The 25,530-nt window shown below is 44.6% G+C and overlaps 1 protein-coding gene across 8 annotated transcripts in view; it reads right to left on the bottom strand.

The window, feature by feature from the left end:
* Positions 1-5,957: 5,957 nt before the first annotated feature.
* LOC137436649 (protein angel homolog 2) overlaps positions 5,958-25,530 on the bottom strand; it is a 53,860-nt gene continuing 34,287 nt past the window's right edge. For 4 of the 8 annotated variants that reach the window (XM_078786622.1, XM_068130626.2, XM_078786624.1 and 1 more), the window contains 8 exons: positions 16,174-16,337; positions 14,799-14,868; positions 14,363-14,546; positions 13,824-14,073; positions 13,618-13,738; positions 9,507-9,570; positions 7,578-7,726; positions 5,958-6,962 (listed from right to left, as the gene is read on the bottom strand). In XM_078786622.1, coding sequence (XP_078642748.1) covers positions 6,805-6,962; positions 7,578-7,726; positions 9,507-9,570; positions 13,618-13,738; positions 13,824-14,073; positions 14,363-14,546; positions 14,799-14,868; positions 16,174-16,337 — 1,160 coding nt within the window. In that variant the 3' untranslated portion in view covers positions 5,958-6,804. Of the gene's footprint in view, positions 6,963-7,577; positions 7,727-9,506; positions 9,576-9,852; positions 9,953-10,102; positions 10,223-13,617; positions 13,739-13,823; positions 14,074-14,362; positions 14,547-14,798; positions 14,869-16,173; positions 16,338-25,530 lie in introns of all 8 variants that reach the window. The other 4 variants (XM_068130619.2, XM_068130620.2, XM_068130624.2 and 1 more) reach the window with 3 other exon arrangements.

Here is a 25,530-nt window from a genome sequence, read left to right as displayed (position 1 = left end):
TTCCTGCAGTGGATGTTGAACAACCCTAGCACGTGACAATACAATGCGTAATCTTTGGACCAATTGTTTTCCATTATCCATGAGTGCTTGTTGGATTCCACAATAACGCTTTTCTCCTTGGAAAGGATTCAACTTGCATTTAACAGAAGGTGAAGTTTTTGGGATTGCCCAACAGGATGGTGCAGAGGTAGAGTATTTTTTACCTTTGACCTGCTACTGTATCTGAGTTTTTTTTCTCGACACGAATATGCAATGTTGGATTGATGCCTTCCCAGGCAGGGCATAAAGACTGGCACTGCCATGCCAGTCTTTTACAAAAAGTAGGCGAGTTATCGCCGGCATGCATGAAGTCCCTACTCTCCTCAGCTTCAATTGATTATGAGGCCTGACCAGCTGGTTTGTGAAAGACTTGATAAATTTAACTCCTCCCACCAAGCCTACTATGATTTGATTTCATGTACCTTATCCTTTACAGAACGTTGACACTGCTGGAGGAGTTTCTTGGCAAGGGTTATACAAGGTGGTTTGCCATTGCCTTGCCAGCGGTGTTTTTCCATGCTCTATCCTGTTAAAGGCTGAGTGCCAAGCAAGGAAGCAGCTTGTACACATCTTTTAGCAAGCAGGACCAAGGACATTGTCAAAGACCATCTTTCAAAAGGGTTTAAACTAGTTGCCGGCTCTGCCAGTGAAAAGCTGTATTTCATCAGGGTCAGGATTTGGTCCAAACTTTTAAATATGTGGAACAGGAACTTCATGCAGGTAGTTAGGAACAGGTAATTCATATTCAAATAAATTTGCCATTCAAACTCCTGGATCTCACTATCAGCCATGAATGATCCTTCTTGGACAAGTTTCATTTCAAAGTCGATCTCCAAAGTCAGCCGTCTACTGGGCATCCTCCATTGTACAAAGTCCTTTCTTGACACACCTGAACTCCTATCCACCTACAAGGCCTTCATCTGTAGCTTGATGGAGTACTGCTGCTCCCCTCCCACACATCTTGCTAAACTTGACACCATGGAAAAGCAAGACTTTCAAGATCATTGGAATCTCTCACGATGAAGCCAAGTCTACAAACCTATCACTTCGCCATCACAGACGGGTCGGTGGTCTCTGCCTTCTATCGCTTCCTTTCTGGCCTTACATCCTCTTTCCGTGCTTTGTTCCCCACCCCCCAGGTTTATGCAGGGGCTCACACGATCCACCATCCACCCCCTTCTGGCGAAACTACCTAAATCCAGGATCACTGCTCACCGCCACTCATTTGTTCCTCTTTTTCCCAGCTGTGGAACCAACTTCCACATCCTCCCTATTCAATCTCATTCTTCCCTACTGGTCTTCAAGACAGCTGTTCACCACCACATCAGGTCATCCCCAATTCAAAAAAAAAACCATGATCTTTTCTACCCTCATTCCAAATGTCCAGTTTCCCTCCTGAGCATTTCCTTCTGTATCCATATTATCCACTCTATGCATCCTCTCCTGCCCCCATTCCTCCCCACACCCATTGTTTGTCCAGGGCTCTCTCCATCTTGGCCTTCAACTCTGCTGTTGGTGTTTCCCCCATCTCTCTACTGTTCCTTTTGTCCTGTTGTGTCCTGATCTGTTGTGTACTAGTTCTATATTTTCCACGAGCCTCGATTATGTAGACAAAAGAGCAAAATAAACTCCATCTGTGTCAGAATACAACAACAAACAACATGCATTTTAAGGTCATTTTCCCTGCTAGAGCGGGGGTTAGCCTTGCAGTCCCCATGACAATCTTCTCCATTTTGCCCTATTTTCTGCATCTCACCTTGTTAACCCACTTGCCCGCATTTCTTCTTCCACCATCTTTAGCCAAGTCTTTCTCGGTCTTCCCCGTCCTTTACTTCCTTCTACATTCATTTCCATCACTCTTCTCAACCAGTCACTTTCATCCTTCCTCAACACATGACCAAACCATCTCAACCTGTTCCTCTTTACAGCATCAATCACAGGCTCTATTCCCATCATCTTTCGCAATTCATCATTTGTCTTCCTCTCTCTCAACGACACTCCGCACATCCACCGAACCATTCGCATTTCCACCCTTTCCAGCCTTCATTGCTGCTCTACATTCATGACCCATGTCTCGCACCCATAAATTATAACACTTCTCACACATGCAGCATACACCTTTCCCTTCAGCTTCAACGACACTCCCCTCATCATCAGCACGCCACTCAGTTCCCGAAACTTCTTCCATGCACATCTCACTCAAGCAACCGTTGCCGAGTCTGATCCACCTTCTCCATTCAGCATGTCTCTGAGGTAGCAAAATGTTTTCACACCTTCCAGCTTCACGCCGTCTCCAAGATCCAACTCAACATTTCCTCCATCTGCAGCTCCCTCTGTGCACACCTTACATTTGAATGTAGCTGCCACACTGGATGTGGTTAATGACCCTCTCAGACCACTACATTTTTGATGAACCCACTCAGCGCAGCATTGTACATTGAATGGAGTTCACTCCGACACCCTTCCTGCACACAGCACATGGCCACTTCGCAGTTCTTTCCACCTCAACACATGCTTTACCACTTGCCATCACCTTCGTCTTTCCTATATTCACCTTCAGACCTTTTGTCTCCATACATTCCTTCCACTTGTTCATCTTTTCCTTCAGTCCATCCATACTTTCCGCAATCAACACCAGATCATCTGCATACAACTCCCACGGTAAACCCTCCTTTACGGTCTGAGCCAGCACCTCCATCACAGCTACAAATAGTAGTGGACTTAGTACCGACCCCTGATGCACTCCCACCTTCACCTCAAACTCACCACTGTTCCCGTCCTTCGTCCTTACAGCTGTGCGCGCTCTTTTGTACATTGCCATCACAACTCTGATCAACCATTCCTCCACTTCTAACTTCCTCAATGCCCATGTCAATACTTCGCGTGGAACCCTATCGAATGCTTTCTCCAGATGAACAAACCCAAGAAACAACTTCTTCCTCTTCTCCATGTACTTCTCCTGCAACTGCCTCACAATAAAGAGCACATCTGTCGTTCCTCTTCCTGGCATAAATCCAAACTGCCTTTCGTCGATCTTCACCTTCTTCCTTATCCTCCTCTCCATCACCCTTTCCAATACCTTCATTCCATGCTCCAATAACTTTATCGCTCGGTGCGAGCCACACTCCAGAGGGTCACCTTTCCCCTTGTATAGAGGGACGAGGGTACTCAGTTCCCAATTCAATGGAATGCGACCTTCTTTCACAACCAGATTACAGATCTCTGCCATGCTCTTCACACCCCAACTTCCTGCTGCCTTCAACATATCTCACACAACTCCCGTCGGCCCTCCCACTTTTCTACTCTTCATTGCTTTTATCGCTTCCTCAACTTCCTTCTCAGTTATCTTCTCTGCCGGTCCTAAAACTGGGTTACTCTCTATGTTGCCACCCCATTCATTATCTGTATTCAACAGCATTTCCCTATATCTTTTCCATCTTCCTTTAATTCCATCTGGGTCCACAACGATTTGTCCCACTTCATCCTTCAAGCAACTCACCCCCATCACATCACACCTCTCTTTCGCTATCTGCTTTGCAATCCTGAATACCGCTCTCTGACCCTCTTCCGAATCCAAGCGTTCTCCGAACATTTTCCTACATGTCTCCTGCGCCTTTGCTACCTCTTTCTTTGCAGCCTTATAACTTTCATGCTCTGCTTTTTCTGCTCCCGTACCCTTCGCCTTCTGACACTCCTTGAACTTCTTCCTCTTCTTGTCAATCCTCTTTCCAACTTCATCATCCCACCACCATGTTTCCGAGTGCCTCGGTGGTCCTTTTGTCCATCCACATACCTCACCAACGGCTCCCAACAGACTATCTTTCATTGACATCCAACCACGTTCAAGCTCAACCACATCATCCTCTACCTGACTCAGCCTCTCTTTTAATGCCTCCCTTACTGACACCTCTTTCAACCTCCACACCTTCATTCTCGGTTGGTACTTCACCCGCCGAGCTCTCCTCGCACCTTTCACCCTTATGTCGCAGACAACCAAGTGGTGCTGTGAAACAGCCTCCTCCCCCGGGATCACCTTTGCGCCCCCTATCTCGCCTACGCACCATCAGGTAGTCAACAGTTGTCGTCGACCCACCTGACGTGTATGTAACAAGCTTATTATCTAGTTAGGCAGCTTAGCAATTTTTGGGGGAACGACTTTACAAAAGTACCATTTTTTTATTTTAGTGGTTCATTGGACCATAAAAAAACAAAAACAAAAAAACAACACGTTTAGAGGCCATTTTCCCCCGCAAGGCGGGGGTTGGCCTTTTTCGGGGACCGTGGTTGTTGTTGTTTTTTTGGTCCCCTTTTTGAAGCAATGTTTTACGGCCGGATGCCCTTCCTGCCGCCAACCCTTTTTGTCGCCTTTTTACGACAAACAGGGAATTACCAGTGAACTGGTACTCAATTTGCCGACCTCGGAAGGATGACAGGCTGAGTCAACCCCCCTGGCGTTAATTCAGCGATCGACCGGGATTCGAACCCAGGATCCTAAGCTGGCACCCGAGCGCGCTAGCCCAACACCAGGGATGGTTCATTGGACCATATGCAATAGAATTAGGACCGGAGGCAAGACATATACAGTGTTTGACTTTTGCGCAAATACGACTCGCACAGCATAATATCGAGCAATACATTTATGCAAATAAATCATCAGCTATTGGAGGTAGACTAAAATCGTAAATACATAAATTGCTGGACAAATTACCTTGAACAACATGTCTGTTCTAAAGCTATATTTGTCATTACAACCTTGTCGTTGCGTACATGTTAGATATATGAGAGGTGCGCGAGTCACAAGTACAACACATTTGTATAAACACTCGGTATTATATTACTAATTATTATTACATGGAAGCGTAAGATTAATTATGCAGGCATGCATAAGTTTTACAAATAACACTGCATGTAATGAAATAAAAGTTAGCCTCCTTGTTGAAAATATATACATAATTGGTTTTTGTCCTTGGTTTTTGTCCAATAAAAAGGTGAAGAACACTGTATATTTCTTGCCTCCGGTCCTAAATCTATTGTATATGGTCTAATGGACCACCAAAATAAAAATGGCGCTTTTGTCAAGCCGTTCCCCATTTTCGATAAATATGCTGCTAAGCTGCCTGACTAATCCCCTTTCTGGAACTGAGTATTACAACTCAACAAATCAGCTCCATCAGCAAACTCCAAAATCCTTTCATCTTCTCCATTTCTCACACCATATCTGTAACCCCCATGAACTCCCTCAAAACCGTCCATACTCCTTCCCACATGTCCATTTAGGTCTCCTCCTACCACAACAACTTCCTCATCTTTCACGCTTTCCATCAGCTTCTCGATTGCACACCAGAACTTGTCCTTCTCTTCATCGCTCCGACCAACCTGCGGAGCATATCCTGAGATGATGTTCACCAAGAGCTTTCCAATCATCATTTTCACCATCATCAACCTATCACTCACTCTAGTCACACTCACCACACAGTCTACAAACTCCTCAGAAAACAGGACACCAACACCATTCACACCCTCCAGGCACCCTTGCCACACAAACTTGTATTTCTGTCCCTGCCTACCCTTCACCATTCTCACACCACTTCCCTTCCATCTCGTCTCTTGCACACAACATATGTCCACTCTTCTTCTGATCAATACTTCCACCACTTCTCCTGATCTCCCTGTCATTGTCCCTACATTCCATGTCCCAAACCTCAGAAACCTATCTCCACTTCGGGTTGTACCCTGCCCATATGTAGTTGTAATTGTCATGGTTCTCTTTTTGAGGCAATGTTCTTATGGCCGGATGCCCTGCCTGACGCCAACACTCTTAGTCGCCTCTTACGACACGCAGGGATACGGTGTACCTATTCTAACCAGGGTACACACCGTACTTGTGTCAGAATGTCAGAATAGCAAGAACATAAAGGTTTACAGGCATATTTAAGCTTTTAATACAAATCGCAAAAAAACTTTCATACCTTCAGTGTTTGATCCAAAGTTCACAAGCAATTCAATGTTTAAAAAGAAAACTGCTTCCCCGCCCACCATCCTCCCCCGCCCCTCCCCATTAAGACACCTTCAGGGAGGTAAATCCCATTGAAGTTCTGAACCTTAGCATGGTACCACATCTAAATGCAATTAATCATGAAAGGCTCTAAAACAGCAGATCACGAGTATGGAAACTCAATTATTCACACACGGGTTTCCATCACAAACAAGCTGCTTGCTACAAGCTCGTCTTCCAGAAACATGCATTAGACCTGAGCCATAGTTGTTCTGTGAATTTGTCAAAGGTAAAGCTTCACACCATGACCCCCAACTACAATGATGACATCACAGGTCCTTGCTGCTAATAGCACAATGCACGCGCACACACACATACAATGTATGACACATCATTCAAATAATCCGGTTAGTCACGACAAACTGCAATGTGCAACTCAGACCAGGTAACCAGTAAAGACTCGGGTTTGTAGTGAGCTGGTTTAAATAAAGAAAACGACCCAATGCTGTTTGTAAGAATGGTGTTTAAATTATGAACCCTCGGCCTGACCATGAAGCAATGGCAAAATTAAAAATGTGAAGGAAAGCTTGAAGAAGAAGAGGATTCACAGGTGAAGTCAAAATATCAGCAAATTGAGTGTCATGGAAGTTCCTGTTCTTGATTTTTTTTTAGCAACTCCAACCTCATGTTTTTCTTAAATGCCCATCTTCCGCTGAATGTGCAGCAAAGTAATTATTCCAATGAAAGGCCGATGGAACTAGCTGTCCGTTTTATAAAAGCAAGCGGAATCGAGCGGCGAGGGAAACATGGTCCGAAGGGCAATGAATGTTTGGAAGACCTCCGATGTCACGAATGTCGCTTTCGTTGGGCAGCGAGAGTCTCGCCAGAAGCTGTAGACGGCCGTCCTGCACACTACGTTTGATAGACTCTGAAGGGAGGCAAATTTCAAAACAAAGATAAATCAGGGAATGAATATCGAAAAAGAGCAAAATGCCTTGCAACCCTCAACCAAGGCAATTCATCAGTGTGAATCGCCAGCGATTCCCATCCGCATTGCTATTAGCCCGAATCGCCTCGATTAAAGGATTCACCCAAGGATACTTTAAATTGCCCAAAGAGCGAGTGCATGAAAATGGCCCATTATGTTACGGAAGCCACTGATGTCGCTTGCGTTCGCAATCGTCGACGAGGGATTCCTGCACATTTGACACCCACCCACTCAAGTTGAGGGGAGGTTTCCACTCCAACCCCAAAAAGCAAGTTTCGTACATTATTAAATGTTACTTTCAACACCGGAATTTGAAAAGCACAAAATGACGTCGATCACGTGTTTGACGTTCATTCAGAGAACGCCTGGGATTCACAGTGGTGTCGATTTGTTTCCCTGGTGGACATTTGGCAAATGTGTTAAATAACCCACAAATAATCACCCGCGATTCACAGACAGATTTTGACTTTAATATACGGCCGAGTGTAAGGATGCAAGCTATCACAAGTAGAATGAACTCGTCATTAGGCTCGTCCTTCGGACGGACATTCTCACCACGGTGCAGGTCAACAGAATAGAAGATGTAGTCAACCGTCTGACCCTGGCCAGAATTGAAGATGGTGGCCTCCAGTTTACCAGTTCTTGAGTTGACGTGTGAATAGACCGAGGTGAGATGAAAAGGATGACTGATGGTGTCAGGTTGCCTGTTCCAGAAATTAGGAAACAATGATTGTCAATTTATTATTAAAGTAATGCAATCAAAAGTGTCAGATTGTAATTGTCCACGCACAAGTCACATCCACAGCTGCAATTGCACAATGTTTATCATTTATCCAAGTAAACCATAGCTGGCCTGTTTTACATCAACACCTAATCACCTAGCTCAGAATGACAGGATATATTGCAATATCAAACGCGTCAATCGGCTGTGACTTATTCGCGGGCATGCGTCCTAACCAATCGTGTCTCGAGTGCTTCAACTGAGGAGCCTGAACCCGTCAGATCATGAACTGAAACCAAATTTGAAAGGCTGCCCTGGTGCAATGCCTGGAAACATGATGCAACTCAATGCATACTGTCTGGCTGTGGATGTAAAGCTGGGTGTCCTGTCTGCACACAGTTTTATTCCCAAAGCATAGGCCAGCACATACTGGTACCTTGGCTAACTAAATCCTAGTCACAACTCTGCACATGCTGCTCCTCATTCAGCAATGGCCATAGGCCTCAAAACACCTTGCACCTCAAAACAGTCTGACATCCCACTATGCTTGCCAAAACCACTGCCTGTGGTATACAAGGCCATATTCAACCTGCGGCTATCATTGGAATTATTTCCTATCCTCGCCCAGTGGATCTGGATCTGGTCAGCCTGGTGTTGGCTTAGCGGTTAGGGTGCCGGCTTGGGATCCTAAGATCCTGGGTTCGAATCCCGGTCGATCGCTGAATTAACACCAGGGGGGTTGACTCAGCCTGTCATCCTTCCGAGGTCAGCAAATTGAGTACCAGTTCACTGGTAATTCCCTGTGTGTCGCAAAAGGCGACCAACAGGGTTGGCGGCAGGAAGGGCATCCGGCCATAAAACATTGCTTCAAAAAGGGGACCAAGGTGCCTGAAAAAGACCAACCCCTGCTCTGTGGGGAAAAGTGGCCTCTAAAGGTGGTTCTTTTTTTCTTTTCCTCCCCCAGTGGATCTGGAGTGCCCAAAAGCAGCTTCTTGTTCCTCAACATAAACAAAATGGCCTTGGAAACTGCTCTTCCTTTTGCAGATGGTCCGTTCATTGCACTATACATTACCCAATCCTGAAATCGACAGTCGGACACCAGCTGGGTCATTCTCTGTCGATCTGGAATCAAATAGATTATGGTACGACAAATGTTCTCATCTTTCAATCCTACAAAATCTCAGTTTTACCCGATTACTTTGGAAGGATCGTCAAACAAAACCCATCTGTCTATTTTCACTGTCAGCCATTTGAAGACGTTCAATCTCTTAAGTTTAGGCCTCAACATCAGCCATGACATCTTGTGGGCTAACAAACAAAACTGGCCTCCAAAGCCAGGCACAGACTGGACATCTAAAGCTCAACATTATTAGCATCTCCCATTTGAAACAGAAACATAAGGCCTGTTATTCTCGCATCACATACGGTTTATTGTCCTCTTTTATGTTCATTTTTACCACCTCTCCTCTGGTGTAGATCCTTCTGCTCTCAGCCCTCAATCCCATGCGAGCTCTTCCAGGATCAATCTCTATGCTCCAGTCCATTCTGTTTATGTCGACTCATCTTGATATCGAATTCATCAGTTAACATGTGAAATTGACTATTACTTTTCTTTTGAGCACAAAGCTCCATACGTGAGAAGGCCTTCGTCTTCATGACACGACTTTATAATTGAGGTTTCATTAAACAGATGCATCCCATCACTCTCGGTGGTCATTTTGATTGGACAAAGAGCTGTACGCACAAAGATGCCACTCACTCACTCTCTAAACGAGGAAGGTCCACCTTCAAACTCCATGGTTTTACAGGAAAACCATTCACCCTCATCTGATGAAGGCAAGATGGCATGGGGTAAAGTGAAAACAAACAAACATGAAAATCATTCTGAATACCATGAAGGAAACGTGATCACCAAATGAGAATAATTTAACATTGTCGAACAAGTTACGGATATTACCACATGTCAAGCCACGTTACATGTTCGGTGCTGAATGAGAATGCCATTACGCCATAAAGATGATCGATAGTTATTTTATTATTACATTCTTAAAACAAAGGTTACGTGAACATGTACACATGGATACGAACAAACATAAATTCTCCCCTGATACAGTAGCCCCTGGAACGTAAGGAAGGTTCGGTGGACGTTGTACGCAAGATCTCTGCCGTCGCAGGGCCAAAAGTGTTCTCCTATTATATTGCCGCCAGACTGGGGGTTTGATGGAGAGCGGGAGAGAGCGTAAACAAAATGTACAAGGAAATAATGTTTAGTTGAGGCATTAGGGTGGTTAGAGTTTAAAGTCTTCATAACTAGCTTGCTCAAAACAAATATATGACAAATGGCAAGATTCAATAATACCATATGGCAGCCATGTTCCTTCAGGAGACAAGCCACGGACGCCCTTTTCCACAGAAATACTTCCGTTATCCAGTTCAGGTGTAATAGGAATAGTGTTCATTTCCACAGCCATACCATCTACTTCAATCCAACAGGCAGGGGAAACCATACGATCACAGCTAGTAGCTAACCCCATTTTTTTTTTTTTTTTTTTGTATACAGAATCGAGGCACGTGAAAGAGCTAACATTTATCACAAAAAAAAAATCAAACAGACAAACAAAATATATAAAAAGAGGGAGCGGTAGACAAGATGGGGAGAGAAGGGGAAGCACACAAACACAACATTTGAGAGCAGGGACATCGGGAGATGTGTGGGAGGGAGGGGGCTTGGGGGGAGGAGGTGTTGGAAGAGGGAGGGGGGTGGGAGAAGTATAAAACACAAGGACTTCCAGGAAAGAAGTTGGTATTTCAAAAAAGTGGATTTGGGGTGAAATTAGCGGGGGTAGAAAAGATCAAGGTTTTGGATGGGGGAAGATAAGAGATGGTGGTGAACAGCTGTTTTAAAGACCTGGAGGGAGGAATGGGATTTGAGGGAGTGAGGGAGACAGAAACTTTTCCACCTTGTCAGGAGGAAAGGACAGAGTCCAGGAGCAGCTGGGTACGACTGGGTATGGTGGGTACAGAGAGGGATGGGTTTGGGACACAAGATTTAGAGGCAAACACAGAGTTGAGGCATCCAGCTTTTTCAAGTGCGGAGTCAGCTGTGTAGCCGTTTGAGGTAAAGGAGGGGATGGAGGGGGAACAAACACCAGAAACAGATTTCACCAGACACCACCAGGATTTGGAAGAGGGAGACAGATAAGAGAGTTCGGTCTTGAGAACGGAGAGATATTGTTTCCTGGCTCTCCTGAGGGTGGACACACACTTGTTTCGGGCTTTGTGAAAGGAAATGAGATTTACTTCAGTTGGATTTGCTTTCCAGGAGACGAAGGCAAGTTGTTTCTGGGCAACAGCCGCACCACAAGATTCCGTGTACCATGGACGGGAGGAAGGGTATGACAACTGAAGACGAGATGGGATAAATCTGTGCATGAGAGAGCAATTTACTTTGGAAGAATTCCCAGGATGAGTTGATGTCAGAGGTGGTCGAGATGGGAGACCAGTCCAGATGATTGATGGCTGCTTGAAGACCGTGCCAGTTGGCCTGAGTCAAATGCCAAACTCGCCAACGCTGAGGAGGCTCTCTGAGAATGGTCAGAGAGATGTCCACTTTAACACGCACATGATCAGATGAGCCGATTGGAGCAGAAGAGCAGCAGACATTTTCAAGTAAGTTAGTCATAACCAAGTCTGGAAGAGAAGATGCTCTGTTGACTGAGATCCGGGTCGGGAAATTGACAGATTGCGTCAGTCCCAGTGAGTCGCAGAAGTCCTTTTCTGAGGAGCCATGGCTGGTGAGAGACGTACCCACACCCAGCCAACTGGCATGGTGACAATTGAAATCACCACATATGAGGAAGAGAGAGTTGGGATGAGTAGATAGAAGTTGGTCCGTATTATCAGACAGCGAGATGTAGATGGAGTCATCACTGTTTGGTGAACGGTACAACACACATATGAACAAAAGGTGGGAGCGAAGGGGAAGCCGTAGCCAGAGGTATTCCTGGGGGTGAGGTGGAGAGAGGGCAGTGCAGGGCGAGTGAGGAAGAGAGTTTTTGATAAAGATAGCAACCCCACCTCCAGGACGAGGCTCAGGTCTATCATACCGGAGGAGGGAGTAACCCGGGAGAGATACTAAGGAATCAGAGACATCATGAAGGAGTAAAGTTTCTGTTAAGCAGATCAGGTTTGGTTTGTCAGAAGCAACCTGTATGGAGAGATCAGTCAAGTTTGAGCGAAGGCCCCGGATTTTTTTTTTTTTTTTGTTGTATACAGAGTCGAGGCTCGTGAAAGAGCTAACATTTATCAAAGAACAAATCAAACAAACAAGCAAACAAAGTATATAAAAGGGGAGCGGTAGACAAGATGGGGAGAGAAGGGGAGGAAGCACACAAACACAACATTTGAGAGCAGGGACATCGGGAGATGTGTGGGAGGGAGAGGGCCTGGCTGGAGGCAGGATAGGTATAAAACGCAAGGACACCAAGGACCTCCAGGAAAGAAGACAAAAGTCACCTAAAAAAAGTGGATTTGGGGTGAAATTAGCGGGGGTAGAAAAGATCAAGGTTTTGGATTGGGGAAGATAAGAGATGGTGGTGAATAGCCGTTTTAAAGACCTGGAGGGAGGAGTGGGATTGAAGAGAGTGAGGGAGTTTGTTCCAGAGGCGGGAGAAAAGAGGAATGAAGGAGTGAAGGTGAGCAGAGTCTTGATTTTGGCAGTTTAACCATAAGAGGGTTGCAGGCAGATCTTGTGCGACCTGTCGGAATATTTGGGGGACAGAGCCCAGAGAGAGCTGGGGGAGCAAGGCCGGAGAGGAGTCGGTGGAAGATGGAAAGACCACCAACCTGCCTGCGGTGAGTAAGTGAAAGGCTCTCGGAGATAGCATAGGGGGGAACAGTATTCCATTGAGCTGCGGATGAAAGCCTTGTATGTGGTGAGGAGCTCAGGTGTGCCAAGGAAGGACTTCGCACGACGGAGGATGCCCAGTCGGCGACTGGCTTTGGAGGCCAGCTTGGAAATGTGGTTTTCCCAGGAAAGATCATGGCAGATAGTGAGACCCAAAAGCTTGAGTGACAGAACTTCTTGGAGAGGATTATTCAGAAAGTAGATGGGAGGGTTGTCCAGTCGGTCTTTTCGGAGAGACATCGTAAGAGTGTGAGATTTGTCAGGATCGAAAGACATGTTCCACTTGTTTGCCCAGTCTGTGATTTTGTCCAGGTCTGCAGAGAGTGAGGAGGCTGCAGACTGCCGATCTGAGGGATGAGGAATGGAGCGGCAAAGAGTGGAGTCATCAGCAAAGAGATAGAGAGGATTTTCAAGAGAGTCAGAGAGATCATTGATGAAGACCAGAAAAAGCAGGGGGCCCAGAACACTGCCTTGGGGAACTCCAGCCTGAACAGGAAGAGGAGATGAGAGAAACCCATTCAGGGCCACACGTTGACTACGACTAGAGAGGAAGTCCGCCAGCCATGCGTGGAGATTTCCATGGATACCAAAGGAGGAGAGTTTGGTGAGCAGAGCGGGGTGCCAGACCGTATCGAAGGCACGTGATATGTCGAGGGAGACAGCTCTAATTTCCTGTTTGGCATTGAGGACCTCCATCCATTGTTGAGACAGCAGAAGCAGCATGTCCAGAGTAGAGTGAGCTGGTCTGAAACCAAATTGATGATCAGAGATCAGGACGAGGGGTCGGAGAAAGGGAAGGATGGGGCGGACAAAAGGTTTGATGGTGATTGGTTGAGGCACAGTGAGGTGTTCTTTGAGGAGGGGGAAGAGCGAGGCAGAAGGTTGGGGGAGATGGAGGTGAGAGTTGGAACCCATTTGTGTTCTTTGTCCCACAATCCTTTTATGCTCATCCATTGCTGGTTTTGCACCTCCATTGTAGCCTGACTGCTCCAAGTGGCAGCAATTGGGTCCGATGCCGAGGTGTGGTGGAAGCAAAGGGGAAGGCAGCAGGTGCCACCTTAACGGGCTGATCTTATTCTGCCCTGAAACCTAGCGGAAAAGAGGGAAAAGCCAAAATAAATAACGGAGGCAAACAAATCCTGCAATTATATATACAAATGAACAGCAAGCTGACCTTGCTTGAGAACAGGCCATTGCAATGAAGCAGCGAGTCTTGCACAAAGCGGTAGAGTGGAGAGAATGGCAGACTGTTGAAGTCTCCACAAAGTATAAGAGGCAGATGGTTCGTGGAGCGCAAGTTGGATGCTTGGCTGCCCAAAAACTGCTGGATTTCAGCAAACAGTAGAGCTAGTTGGGCCAGCTTGATGTCCCCACGCCATGGGTTGTACAGGAGGTGGGTGTTGGTGACACAAAAAGGCTCCACACTGCAAAACAGTCATTTTTATTGGTTATTATTGGATTAATGTACCTTGTGTGTATTCAACAGATTTCTCAAATACAATACATTCATGGGTTCAAAGTGGCCATGGCCCCATTCATTCATTCACTCACCTACTTGCTGTAGGCTGACGATGCAAATTCAAAGATCAGAAAGACAATAGCTCAGTAATGCCTCCACAGGCGTTTTTCACCTCAAATGTCAGATACTCTCACTCACAGGCTAAGACCTACAGATAATTTTCAATTGGACGAGGCGCATGGAGACAGACAAACCTGGGATCTCCGAGAGGCCGCAGAAGAACCACAAGGCCTACATTATCCTTGCTCAACACATTCACACAGGGCCGGAAGAATTCCACCTCACGTGAGGCCACCAGCTCCATGCGTTTGGTCTTGTAGCAGATGGCGCACCCATCAGGTCGATCCCCCGTCCGTCGCTTGTACACACAGCCATATCCTAGCAACACGGATATTCCGATTTACATTTAAAATGTTTCCATGGTGATAACAAAATGGCTTTTTCCCGAAAGTACCGGTAATTGAACCTGAAAGCAGCTCTGCCCGATTGCCATGTTACATCTTCGAACACGGTATCTGATGTTAATAGCAAAGACATGATAAGAGCTCAAGACCATTGGCTGCTTGATCAACACAGGACTCTAATCTCAGCAACACACATTTCAATTCAGTGCACCTCCTTTTAACGTACCCCTTTCCTGTAGAAAGAGTTTCAGGTCCTCTTCAAAATGATCTTCTTGTACCTCTTGAAGGCACAAGATCTGAAAAAAAAAAGAGAATCTATTTTTGGGATGTTACTTTCTTGTTATTTCTTTCGTATGCAGCATGTGGCTGCCGGTTGTATCACTGCTGGGAGAGCGGCTATGCCGCTGATGCAGTGCCTCCCTCCCCTCCCCCCAATTCCCAGTCAGTCGGTACTCATTTTTCCGACCTCGGAAGGATGACAGGCTGAGTCAACTCGCCTGGTTTTATTTAATGGTACAACAGGGGCTCAAAACTCAAGACCTTAAGATCTTAAGACAGCCACCTTAACCGTTAAGCCAACACCAGGTTTGGGATGTTACTGATAAAACTACAAAACAAAGCTCCGGTGTAACCCAGAAGTAGAGCATCCGTGTTGGATACTAATATCAGTATTTAACTTGGCATGCTGGATTGTTCGCTGGATGCCAAAAAAATGGAATAGTTGCATCAAATCCTGACTTTGAGAAAAAGGAGGGATTATTGGTTGTGCCGGCCTTGACAAGTGGGTCCTGCAACCTGGCAGGTTTAAGTGCCATCACTTTTGGATTATCTGGCAAATTTGGAATGCCCCGTTTATGGTTACGCATCAGGACATTTTGGTGCAGCCCAACTCCCCCCTCGGCATCCCCCATCGTGAGGGCAAGCTTGGATTTTCTGAATCCTATGGTGAGACAGTTGCTCTGAAGCAACTTGCCTTCTCTTCCTGGAAAGCTAATCCAACCGAAGGCAATCTCAGTGGATTCCAAAAAGTCCACAACAAGTGTGCCCACTCTCAGGAGAGCCAGAAAACAACATCTGTGCAATCTCAAGAATGAACTTTCAAACATGTCTCCCTCCTCTATCCCTCAGATCAGATCAAGGCAAATTAGCACCTCCATAAAGGTTATTAATCAGTTTAATTTACTCTTTGTGCATTTAATATATCTATTTAACGCATTACTCAACATGAATCATTCATAGTCTTCAGGTGATGTTTGCCCTCTTTATTCATTCACCTACTTGCTGTAGGTTGACAATGTAACATCACACAATCATGAACACCTGTACAATGGCTCGATAATACAGCAATGTCTCCACGATCAAGACTCCCACCTCTCCATATCTACCCTATCTACCCTAGACTCCATATCCAACCCTAGTTACCATTAATACGCCCAATAGGTTTTTGATAACACAGCAATTCCCCTGACACGAGATTGGTTTCCAGAAGCTTAGAACGCCAATAATTAATACTGCTGACTTCATCTCAAATAAATGCGTGACCTCAGACACATCAGTGATGTACTCACAACCATGCCACCACAGTCCACACAAACACTCACATCTGCATCGAAGTAAGAGAACTCTTGAAGCAGTGATTTTAGTCGATCTTTCCAGCATAAAGCCTCAGGGAGACAATGTGCGTACAGGAAGTCATTTTCCTCCAGCAGACGCTGTGCCAGGATATTGTAACAGAGGAGGCTGAACTCAAAACCTCTGGAAACCCCTAAAAACAAATACCATTAGCATTTTCACAATGAGGTGTGGTATTTCAGTATCAAATTGCTGCATACTTGTCTTCATCTAACGCATCAGGTATGAGGGCACGTTGAAAAGTAATGCCTCCTATTCTTTTTCTCCAAAACAGGTAACGATATTCCAATGAAACAAAGACAGATACAGATCAATCTATATTCTACCATGGTGCGTATTTATTTCTCAACAGAATCACCACTGCGGTCTGCACCTATCTGCCAATGTTCAATAGTTTAGTGACGCTTGGGTTGTCCGTCCGGCTCGTCCGTGCATCCGTGATAGATTTTCGTTACCATGACAACTTAAGAACGGCTGAAGGGATCTAAGTTAAAGTTGGTACAAGTATTTATAATTATGCAAAGATTAACTGATTAGAATTTGGGGTCAAGTGGTCAAAAACATCATCGTCAGAGGAAAGTTGTTCTCCACAACGGTTTCTTTAAGGTTGGGGAAGAAATGAAAATCTGATGGAGCCAAGTCGAGGCTGTAAGGTGGTAAAACCAAGCGACCAATTGCTTCAGTCATTCATGCCCAACTCTCATCTCCAGTCACAATATTGAGCAGGAACTGCTCATATTCACATTTATCAACTCAATAACTGCACACTGCTTTACCGCACTGACGTCGTGCTGCACTCTGTCACCTTGACTAATGTAGCGGTGAGACATCCAGTGTCAGAATCACAAAACTTTGCACCCATTGGAGGGAAGAACTAATATGCGGACTGCACTTTGTTTCATTCAAATAGTCCGGCCTACTCGTGAAGGGCTGAGCTAGTTGGGATGTTGCTTCTGCCTCCATTTTTGATCACAAGTGCTTCATTTTCGTTCCTTTTATCCCAGGTATTACGACTGATCCCTCAGTTTAATCATTTTTCCTCCTCGCTCGAAAAAAAAACAAAACAATAATAATACAAAAACAAAAACTTCCAAACTCAAATTTTTTTTTTTTTAAAAGAACATCAGAAAAAAAAAAACCAACTCTATCTCCCATGCACAATTACTCCTTTATTACCCATCCCTTATCTTTTTCAACATCCCCAAACTGAATAAAACGTTTCTTGCATTAAAAGCTCTTTTTTTTTTCAAATGTATTTTAAAATGCATCACTTTCCTTACTACTCTGTCAGGAACTACCCATTCATTATTCTTCTTCATCATCAAAATCTATTCCTTTGCTTTTTCACAAGGCTTATTTCCCAAAAACGCTTCAATCCCACAGAAAAAAAAAATCCATCCTCCTCTTGTACCTATAGCCCCATTTTCCTCAATGCCTTCGAACAAAAACATTTTTACCACACAACCCATGAACTGTCACCAAAAATCCAGTTTGGGAATCCTGAGGGATCCATTTTGCAGAGTTTGTGTGCACACGACAAAAAATTCCCCTTCACACTCATTCATGGTGTCAAACCCCTCTATGCCAGTAACCTCAACCCACCCCCATCTGCTTCCCCTCGTCCCTCCTCCTCTTAGCACCCCTGCCCTCCCCCTCCCGCCCTGTCCCCTTCCGGCTTTCCCCCCACCACTCCACCTCTTGATTTTCCCACCGTCCCTCTACCTCCCGGCTCCACACATGTCCCACACCTCTCTCCCCAGCTTCGCCAAAGCCACACACTCTTCCACCTTCACCCCACTGTGGAAGAATCCATTCAGCGCCCAACAATTGGGTGGGAGATGTTATTACCTCATAACTTTAAAGACATTGATGTAAAAGCTTAGAATTCTTGGCGCCGCCGACTCGTCCACCATTGAGAGATGGAATGAATTAATATTCAACCGTGTGCAAATTCCATTGTACATCTCTGGCCACAATCTGCATTAAGACAATACTTATCTTCCTTCAAGCTTGACTCACTTAGTAGGATGTGGGCAATCTCTCATCTCGCCCGGGCGAACCATTGTTTAACTCTGCCCGGGTTGATCGAGTCATATGCAAAATGACAAGTATGCCGATTACATTACCCGTGCATAATTTTGTCCCTCCCACCTCTTCGAGCCCATCAGTGAATATAACACCCCTCGCCAGAGCATGGGATTTAGAACGGATCATAATGTAGATGACACTGTGTTTTGGTTCTCTCGTGTACACGAAATAAATTATGCTTTGAATGTCTTTCGAGTTGAAAAGTCTCTTTCTTCGACACCACGTCGTCCCAGCATTCTCACACCTGTCTCCTTGCTCTTTTCTACATTCCTGCACCCTACCAGCTCCTCTTCCTCCCCGTCCCTAACTACGTGGACCTAAAACATCTGAGGCCTTTGCTCTATCTTGACAGATCTCTCACTCCAGGCAGCTGCCGATAAACCGGACGTATGTTTAACGGAATGCTTCCTCCCACAGAACGTCCCTGACTCCTTAGTGGCTCTTCCTGGTTATTTTCTCCTCCACTTTGATTTACCTGAATCCCATGTTGGTCCATCTGTCACTATCTGTGTACTGCTCTTACACCTCTCAAACCTCAGGGGAGTACTTCTGGCCACAACTTCCCCTCCACTCCCTCCTCTTACTTGAATATGTCTCTTTCTCTTTCTCTTCTCTCTCTGATGACATGAATCAACTTTTAACCACTCAGCCAAACTCTCTCTTCCTCATATGTAGTGACTTCAATTGTCACCATGCAATTTGGGTACATGTTGTTACATCTCCCACAAGCCAGGGCACGTCTGCAAAGAACTTGTATGACTCCATTGGGACTGACTCGATCTGCAAACTTTCCACCTGGATTTCTGTCAATGGCAAATCCTCCCTTCTGGATTTGGTGATGACCAACTTCCCCATCAATGTATTTTACTCTTCCTCTGCTCCAAATGGTTCATTCGATCATGTGCGTGTGAAGGTTATCTCTCTAGCCATTCTCAGAGAACAGCCTCGGCGCTGGCAAGTCTGGAAGCTCACCCGGGAAATTCTTCCACAAAAACCTGCTCTCTTATAAAGAGATTCATCCCATCTCATCTTAAGTTATCATACCCTACTTCCCACCAATGTTACAATGAATCCTGTGAGGCAGTTGCTCTAAAACATGTATGAGCAACCCAAAGGCCAATGCCCATGTGAGGCCATTTCGCAAAAATGTGTGGCCAACTCGAGGAATCATCGATAGTGTGTATTTCAGTTGGATTAAAATTTTTTACTGCATTGTACACCCTTTAATGAAACTTTTAATGTTCATAAAGGCAAAGTAAATTCGAGAAAAATTTATGACCGTGTTTTTCAGTACTATATAATATATATGTTTACATTTTAGTATGATATATTTTTATATTTTTAGTATATAGTTTTTATGCCTCTGCCCGCAAAGGTGGCTGAAGGCATTATGTTTTCAGGTTGTCCGTCTGTCCGTACAGGCTAAACCTCGTTTTTCTCTCAACTTAGTCTCTGATTGAGACGAAACTTTCAGGGTAGGAGTGACACCCATGCAGAATGTTTTTAAAATAATTGTGACGTCATAGGTCACATGGTATGGCAGCCATCTTGGATTAAACACAATGAATGAAAAAATATTTCTCGGAAACCACTGAATGGAAAAATTTGAAACTTGGCACATTGTCAAGTACTTCCAATGGGGAACAAAAGCATGATAATGATGACATCATCGGTGATGGAGGCCCTCAATGTCAGACACGAGATCAAGGCCGTCTCTCTGGACAGGTCTTGAGCTTTCGATACAGTCTGGCATTCCGCTTTGCTCTCCAAACTGTCTGCCACAGGAATCCAAGGCTAACTCCACTCTTGGGTTACTGACGTCTTCCACTCTCGTAGCCAATGTGTGGTTCTCAATCCTATCCCTGCCAAGGCTGGAGTACCCCAAGGCAGTGTTCTAGACCCCATTCTCTTCCTAATCTTCATCAATGATCCCTCTGGAAAATCACCTTTATATTGTATTTGCTGACAACTCCACCATCTGCAATGACATCTTCCATCCTTCAGATAGACCTGCAGCAGCCTCTTTCTTCTCTTCAAACCTTGACAAAATAACAATCTGGTCAAACACTTGGAATGTTTTTCAATCCTGATAAATCTTACACTCACTAACTCTCTCTCTCTCTAACTAAGAAAGGACCGTACGGCAAACCCTCCCATTTACTTTCTCAACAACCCTCTCAAAGAAACTTAGTCTCTCAAACTCTTGGGCCTCACTATCAGCCATGATCTCATGTAGCAAACTACATTTCAAATTCGGCTTCCAAAGCCAGCCGCCGACTGGGCATCCTCCGTCATACAAAGTCCTTCCTTGGCACACCCGAACTCCTATCCACCTACAAGACTTTCATCCGCAGCTTGATGGAGTACTACTCTTCCATCTGGGCTGGTAGCCCTGCCTCACACCTTGCTCAGCATGACGCCATGGAAACCAAGGCCTTCAGGGTCATTGGAATATCCCATGATTAAGCTGAGTCTATGGATCTAGCTATATATTTGCCATTCCATAGAGGCTGGTAATCACTCTGTCTTCTATCGCCTCCTTTCTGTTCTTGCACTCTCCATGTCCCTCTAACCCCACGTATCTGCGGGGCACTCATGGTCGACCAGCAACCCCTCCTAGTGAACTCCCAAAATTCAGAATCACTACTCACCTCTACTCATTCATTCCCTTTTTCCCCACCTGTGGAACCAACTTCCACATCCTCCCTCTTCAATCTCATTCTTCCCTCCATGTCTTCGAGACAGCTGTTCACCACCAACTCAGATCATTCTCCATGCAAAACCATGATCTTTTCTGCACCGTTAACTCCTACTACTTCCCCCACTCAAATCTTTGCTTCTGTGTCCATCCTATCCACAACCTGCATTCTCAACTACCACTCAACCTTGCCCCCGCATCCCTTATTGTCTGTCTCCATTTATTTTCTCCCTCTGGCCTGCTGTGAGCATTTCCCCCTCTATTTCTGCTGTTTATTTTGTCCTGTTGCATCCTGATCCATTCTGTGTTCTAGCTCATTCAAGAGCCACGAGGATACAAAAAAAATCTTTACCTGTTGTGGAGAAAAGGAATGGGAGGCATTCTTTTTCAACTCGCCCTCGTATTAGCAGCAATAAGATTTGGAGAATACAACAAATGAGTCTCTGTTATTACCTCTGCCACTGAAGGAGGCTATGTATTCACCCGTCTGTCAATTTGCCTGTCTGTGAGCACGGTATCTCAAAAAGTTATTGACCGATTCGGCCAAAACTTGGTGGACAGGTCGGGTGTGTAACAAGGACGAATTGATTCGATTTTGGTGAAGATCTGAATCTGGATATGAGAATTTGTGATTCTTCACCATTGAGAGATATAGCCAAAAATGGTATATATCACGATATTTAAAAATGTTGTAGAGGAATACGGGCGAAACTTGGTGGATGAGGTGACAAGAACAAGCCGATTAGATTTTGGTTCAGGTCCGGATGCAGATCTGGCCTATCATTGGGTTACAAAACAAACTGTTCAGCCTGGCGGAGGTATGTGGTCTACCGAGTGCTGTTTTAGTTAACACTCTTAGTTCAATACTCTAAATGGATACTCTCATCAACTGATGTATTTTAACAGCAATCACCATTGGTCAGCCATTTAATGCATTTAATGCAGGGGAAAAAATTATCAAGAAGTTGAATATATGAACCAAAGAGGAAGAGTGGCTTTTTTCATCAAAACAAAACAAGCCTCACCATTAGGGTGGTCCACAGATACAGTCACATGAAAAAGTAAGTACACCCCATTTAAAGTTATGACTTTTTCAACATATTTCAACATACAGCTGTTTGATCTTCATTTCAACAATATTGATAGATAAAGGTGATATAATATAACAAATATCATGAAACATTTACATTTTGTAGTCCATTGTAGAATTTAAATAAACATAAATTTCGCATGTGGAAAAAGTAAGTACACCCCTACATTTATCACTACTTCAAATACCTAAAATTAGAATCAGGTGCACCAGCTCAGGTGCAAATGATTAGAACATCGTTAGAGAGGATCTTGGAAGAACCTGTCTTATTTAAACCTCAGACATTTAGTTTGGTTTGCTCTTTGTTGTTGAAGTGTGCGGCGTCACCATGCCGAGATCAAAAGAGCTCTCTGAGGCCTTCAGAAAGAAGGTTATAGATGCCGACGAGTCTGCGAAGGGATTTAAAAAGATCTCCAAACAATTTGAAATCAATCATTCGACTGTCCGGAAGATCATCTACAAGTGGAGAAGATTCCAAACAACTGCCAACTTGTTCAGGCCAGCCCACCCCAGCAAGTTCAGCCCGAGAGCAGACCGCAAGATGCTGAAAGAAGTCTCGAAGAACCCCAGAATGTCATCACGGGACCTACAGGTAGCTCTTGCCACTGTTGATGTCAAAGTGCACGAGACTTCCATGAGAAAGAGGCTGCACAAATTTGATCTACATGGGAGGTGTGCCAGGAGGAAACCTTTGCTGTCCAGAAAGAACATCAGGGCAAGACTAAAGTTTGCCAATGAACACCTAGGCAAAGACCAGCACTTCTGGAACAATGTGCTCTGGACAGATGAGTCAAAGGTAGAGCTATTTGGCCACAGTACCAGAAGACATGTTTGGGAAAAACCAAAGACAGCATTTGACCACAAGAACCTGATATCAACTGGAAAGCATGGTGGTGGAAATATTGTGGTTTGGGGCAGCTTTGCTGCATCAGGGCCTGGGCAGCTCACCATCATAGAATCCACTATGAATTCTTCATTGTACCAGAGGGTGCTTGAGGATAATGTGAGGCCATCTGTCGAAAAGTAGAAGCTCAACCGAAGGTGAACCTTGCAACATGACAATGACCCTAAATATACCAGTAAATCCACCAAGGAATGGCTGAAAAGAAAGAAATGGAGGGTTCTGGAATGGCCAAGTCAAAGCCCGGATTTAAATCCCATCGAGATGTTGTGGGGGGATTTGAAACGAGCTGTGCATGCAAGAAACCCCTCAAACATCGCACAGCTGAAAGAATTCTGCATGGAGGAGTGGGCAAAAAATTCTCCCAGTCGATGTCAGAGACTGGTAGACAGTTATAAGAAACGCCAACTTGAGGTTGTTTCCGCCAAAGGGGGCAATACCACCTGTGAGAGCCAAGGGTGTACTTACTTTTTCCACATGCGAAATTTGCATTTATGTTTATTCAAATTATACAATGGACTACAAAATGTAAATGTTTCATGATATTTGTTATATTATATCACCTTTATCTATCAATATTGTTGAAATGAAGATCAAATAGCTGTATGTTGAAATATGTTGAAAAAGTCAAAACTGTACATGGGGTGTACTTACTTTTTCACTTTTTTTCTTTTCACTTTTCACTTTTCAAAGTACACTGGAACCCCGCTATAACGAACACCAGTATTACGAACTTCCGGATAAAACGAACGAACTTCCTGTCCCCCGCATATTTAATGAGATTCTATTGTTTAACGTAAGGCAAATCAATATGGCTACACCGTCCCGTAAACGCAAGATCTTGTCAGTTGAAGACAAGCTCCGTATCATTGATCGTCTCAGTCTTGGTGAGAAAGCAGCAAACCTTTCCAGAGAATACGGCATTCCAATAGCAGCATATCAACGTTCAAAGGAAAGGAAAAGGAGTTGCGGGAATTTGTCCACAAATGCAGTCAACAAGATGGTTTGAAGCGGAGGAAATGTGGCAGGCGAATGACGGCGATCTCGATCAGGCAGTCTATCTATGGTTCGAACAACAACGAGCTGCCAACATACCGATTTCCGGCCCTATGGTTATGGAGAAAGCTATAGCATCATCAAAAGAAATGCATGGTGAGGACAGAAAATTCACCGGGTCCACTGGATGGCTCTATCGGTGGAAAAATCGTCATGGTATACGCGCACTCAAGATTTCCGGGGAAGACAAGTCATGTGATGATGCAGCGGCTGCCGAGTGCATATGAATAGGTGTGATAGTATGGTGATTCGTACGTTATTCAGTATTACGAACACTTCAAAATAACGAACTTTTTTATGTCTCCCGAGCAGTTCGTTATATCGGGGTTACAGTGTACTTACTTTTTCACGTGACTGCATATGTAATATTTAATACTATTAAAAATCATCCATGCTCCACAAGGCTGTCCTTGTTCCTATGTTTATAAAGATCATATGAACCAAATATGAGGTCAATTGGAACTTATTTCGAGGTTCTTCAAAAAATAACATTTTAAATTCATCCTGTTTTTTCAGATGGCAGAAACTCGCAGCTCTTCCACAGTTTGGTTGCTGGGCAAGTCTGAAAAGGAAATAATATGTGGGGGACTACCAACCAAAGGACACACATTGCAGAAAATGGTGTACCATCACATACAAGAAAACCATACAGTTCGTGAAAGTGCCAAACTTAGTGTACAAGCTGTGTGTGCATACTGGGAGAAAGCACGAATTCCAGTGCAGAGAGTAGATTCCTGTGAGCGCCAACTTTTGAAGTTGAATGATGCCTACAAACTGCTGAAGAAAAATAGAACCAAGACATTCGAAAACTACAGAGTGAAGGAGCAGATGTTCAAAGATGATCTTCAATCCCTCTTCGATATCTCACCAAATGATGCGCTTGAGAAAATGACGAATGAAGAAGACAAAGCATTCCTTATCATGCAGCGTGAGGATCCCTCAAGTTAACGTATGGGATCTGTGGACAACACTCTGGCAGTGAAGGAGAACAGAAAGCGTATCAGGCTTGAGAATGAAGATAAAAGAAAGAAGAAACATGCTGCGGAGACTCGAACAGCAATGCAATCTGTTCCATCAACATCGGCTGTGGTTGATGATGATGATGAGTCTGAGATTGAAAGCTCCGATTCAGGGGACAATGAATTCAAACTCCAAAGTCCATCTTCTGCCAAACAGGCGAAAAAGGCTCCCATCAAGGTGATCACTCCAGCAATAGTGGCAACTCTGGGCAGAGTAAATCTCTCAGATCGGCGTGCCATGTTTGTGGCCAGTGCTTTTGCACAATCTCTTGGTCATGCCATTGAAGACAAGTGCAAGCCAACAATAATAAATAATTTGAGTAATTGAAAATAGATAATTATCTATGAATTGATGTATGATGCTAAAAATTCTATATCTTATTATTCATTAAAATTTGTCAACATTTTGAGCAACCTCTAAATATTGTCCAATCAATCTCAAATTTTCACCACAAACTACCTTCTTCAATAGGA

The sequence above is a fragment of the Myxine glutinosa genome, chromosome 11, assembly GCF_964187855.1.
Source record: "Myxine glutinosa chromosome 11, kmMyxGlut1.1, whole genome shotgun sequence".
Classification (NCBI taxonomy): Eukaryota; Metazoa; Chordata; class Myxini; order Myxiniformes; family Myxinidae; genus Myxine; species Myxine glutinosa.
Note: the sequence above shows the minus strand (reverse complement) of the source record. Positions and strands in the feature narration are given on the sequence as shown.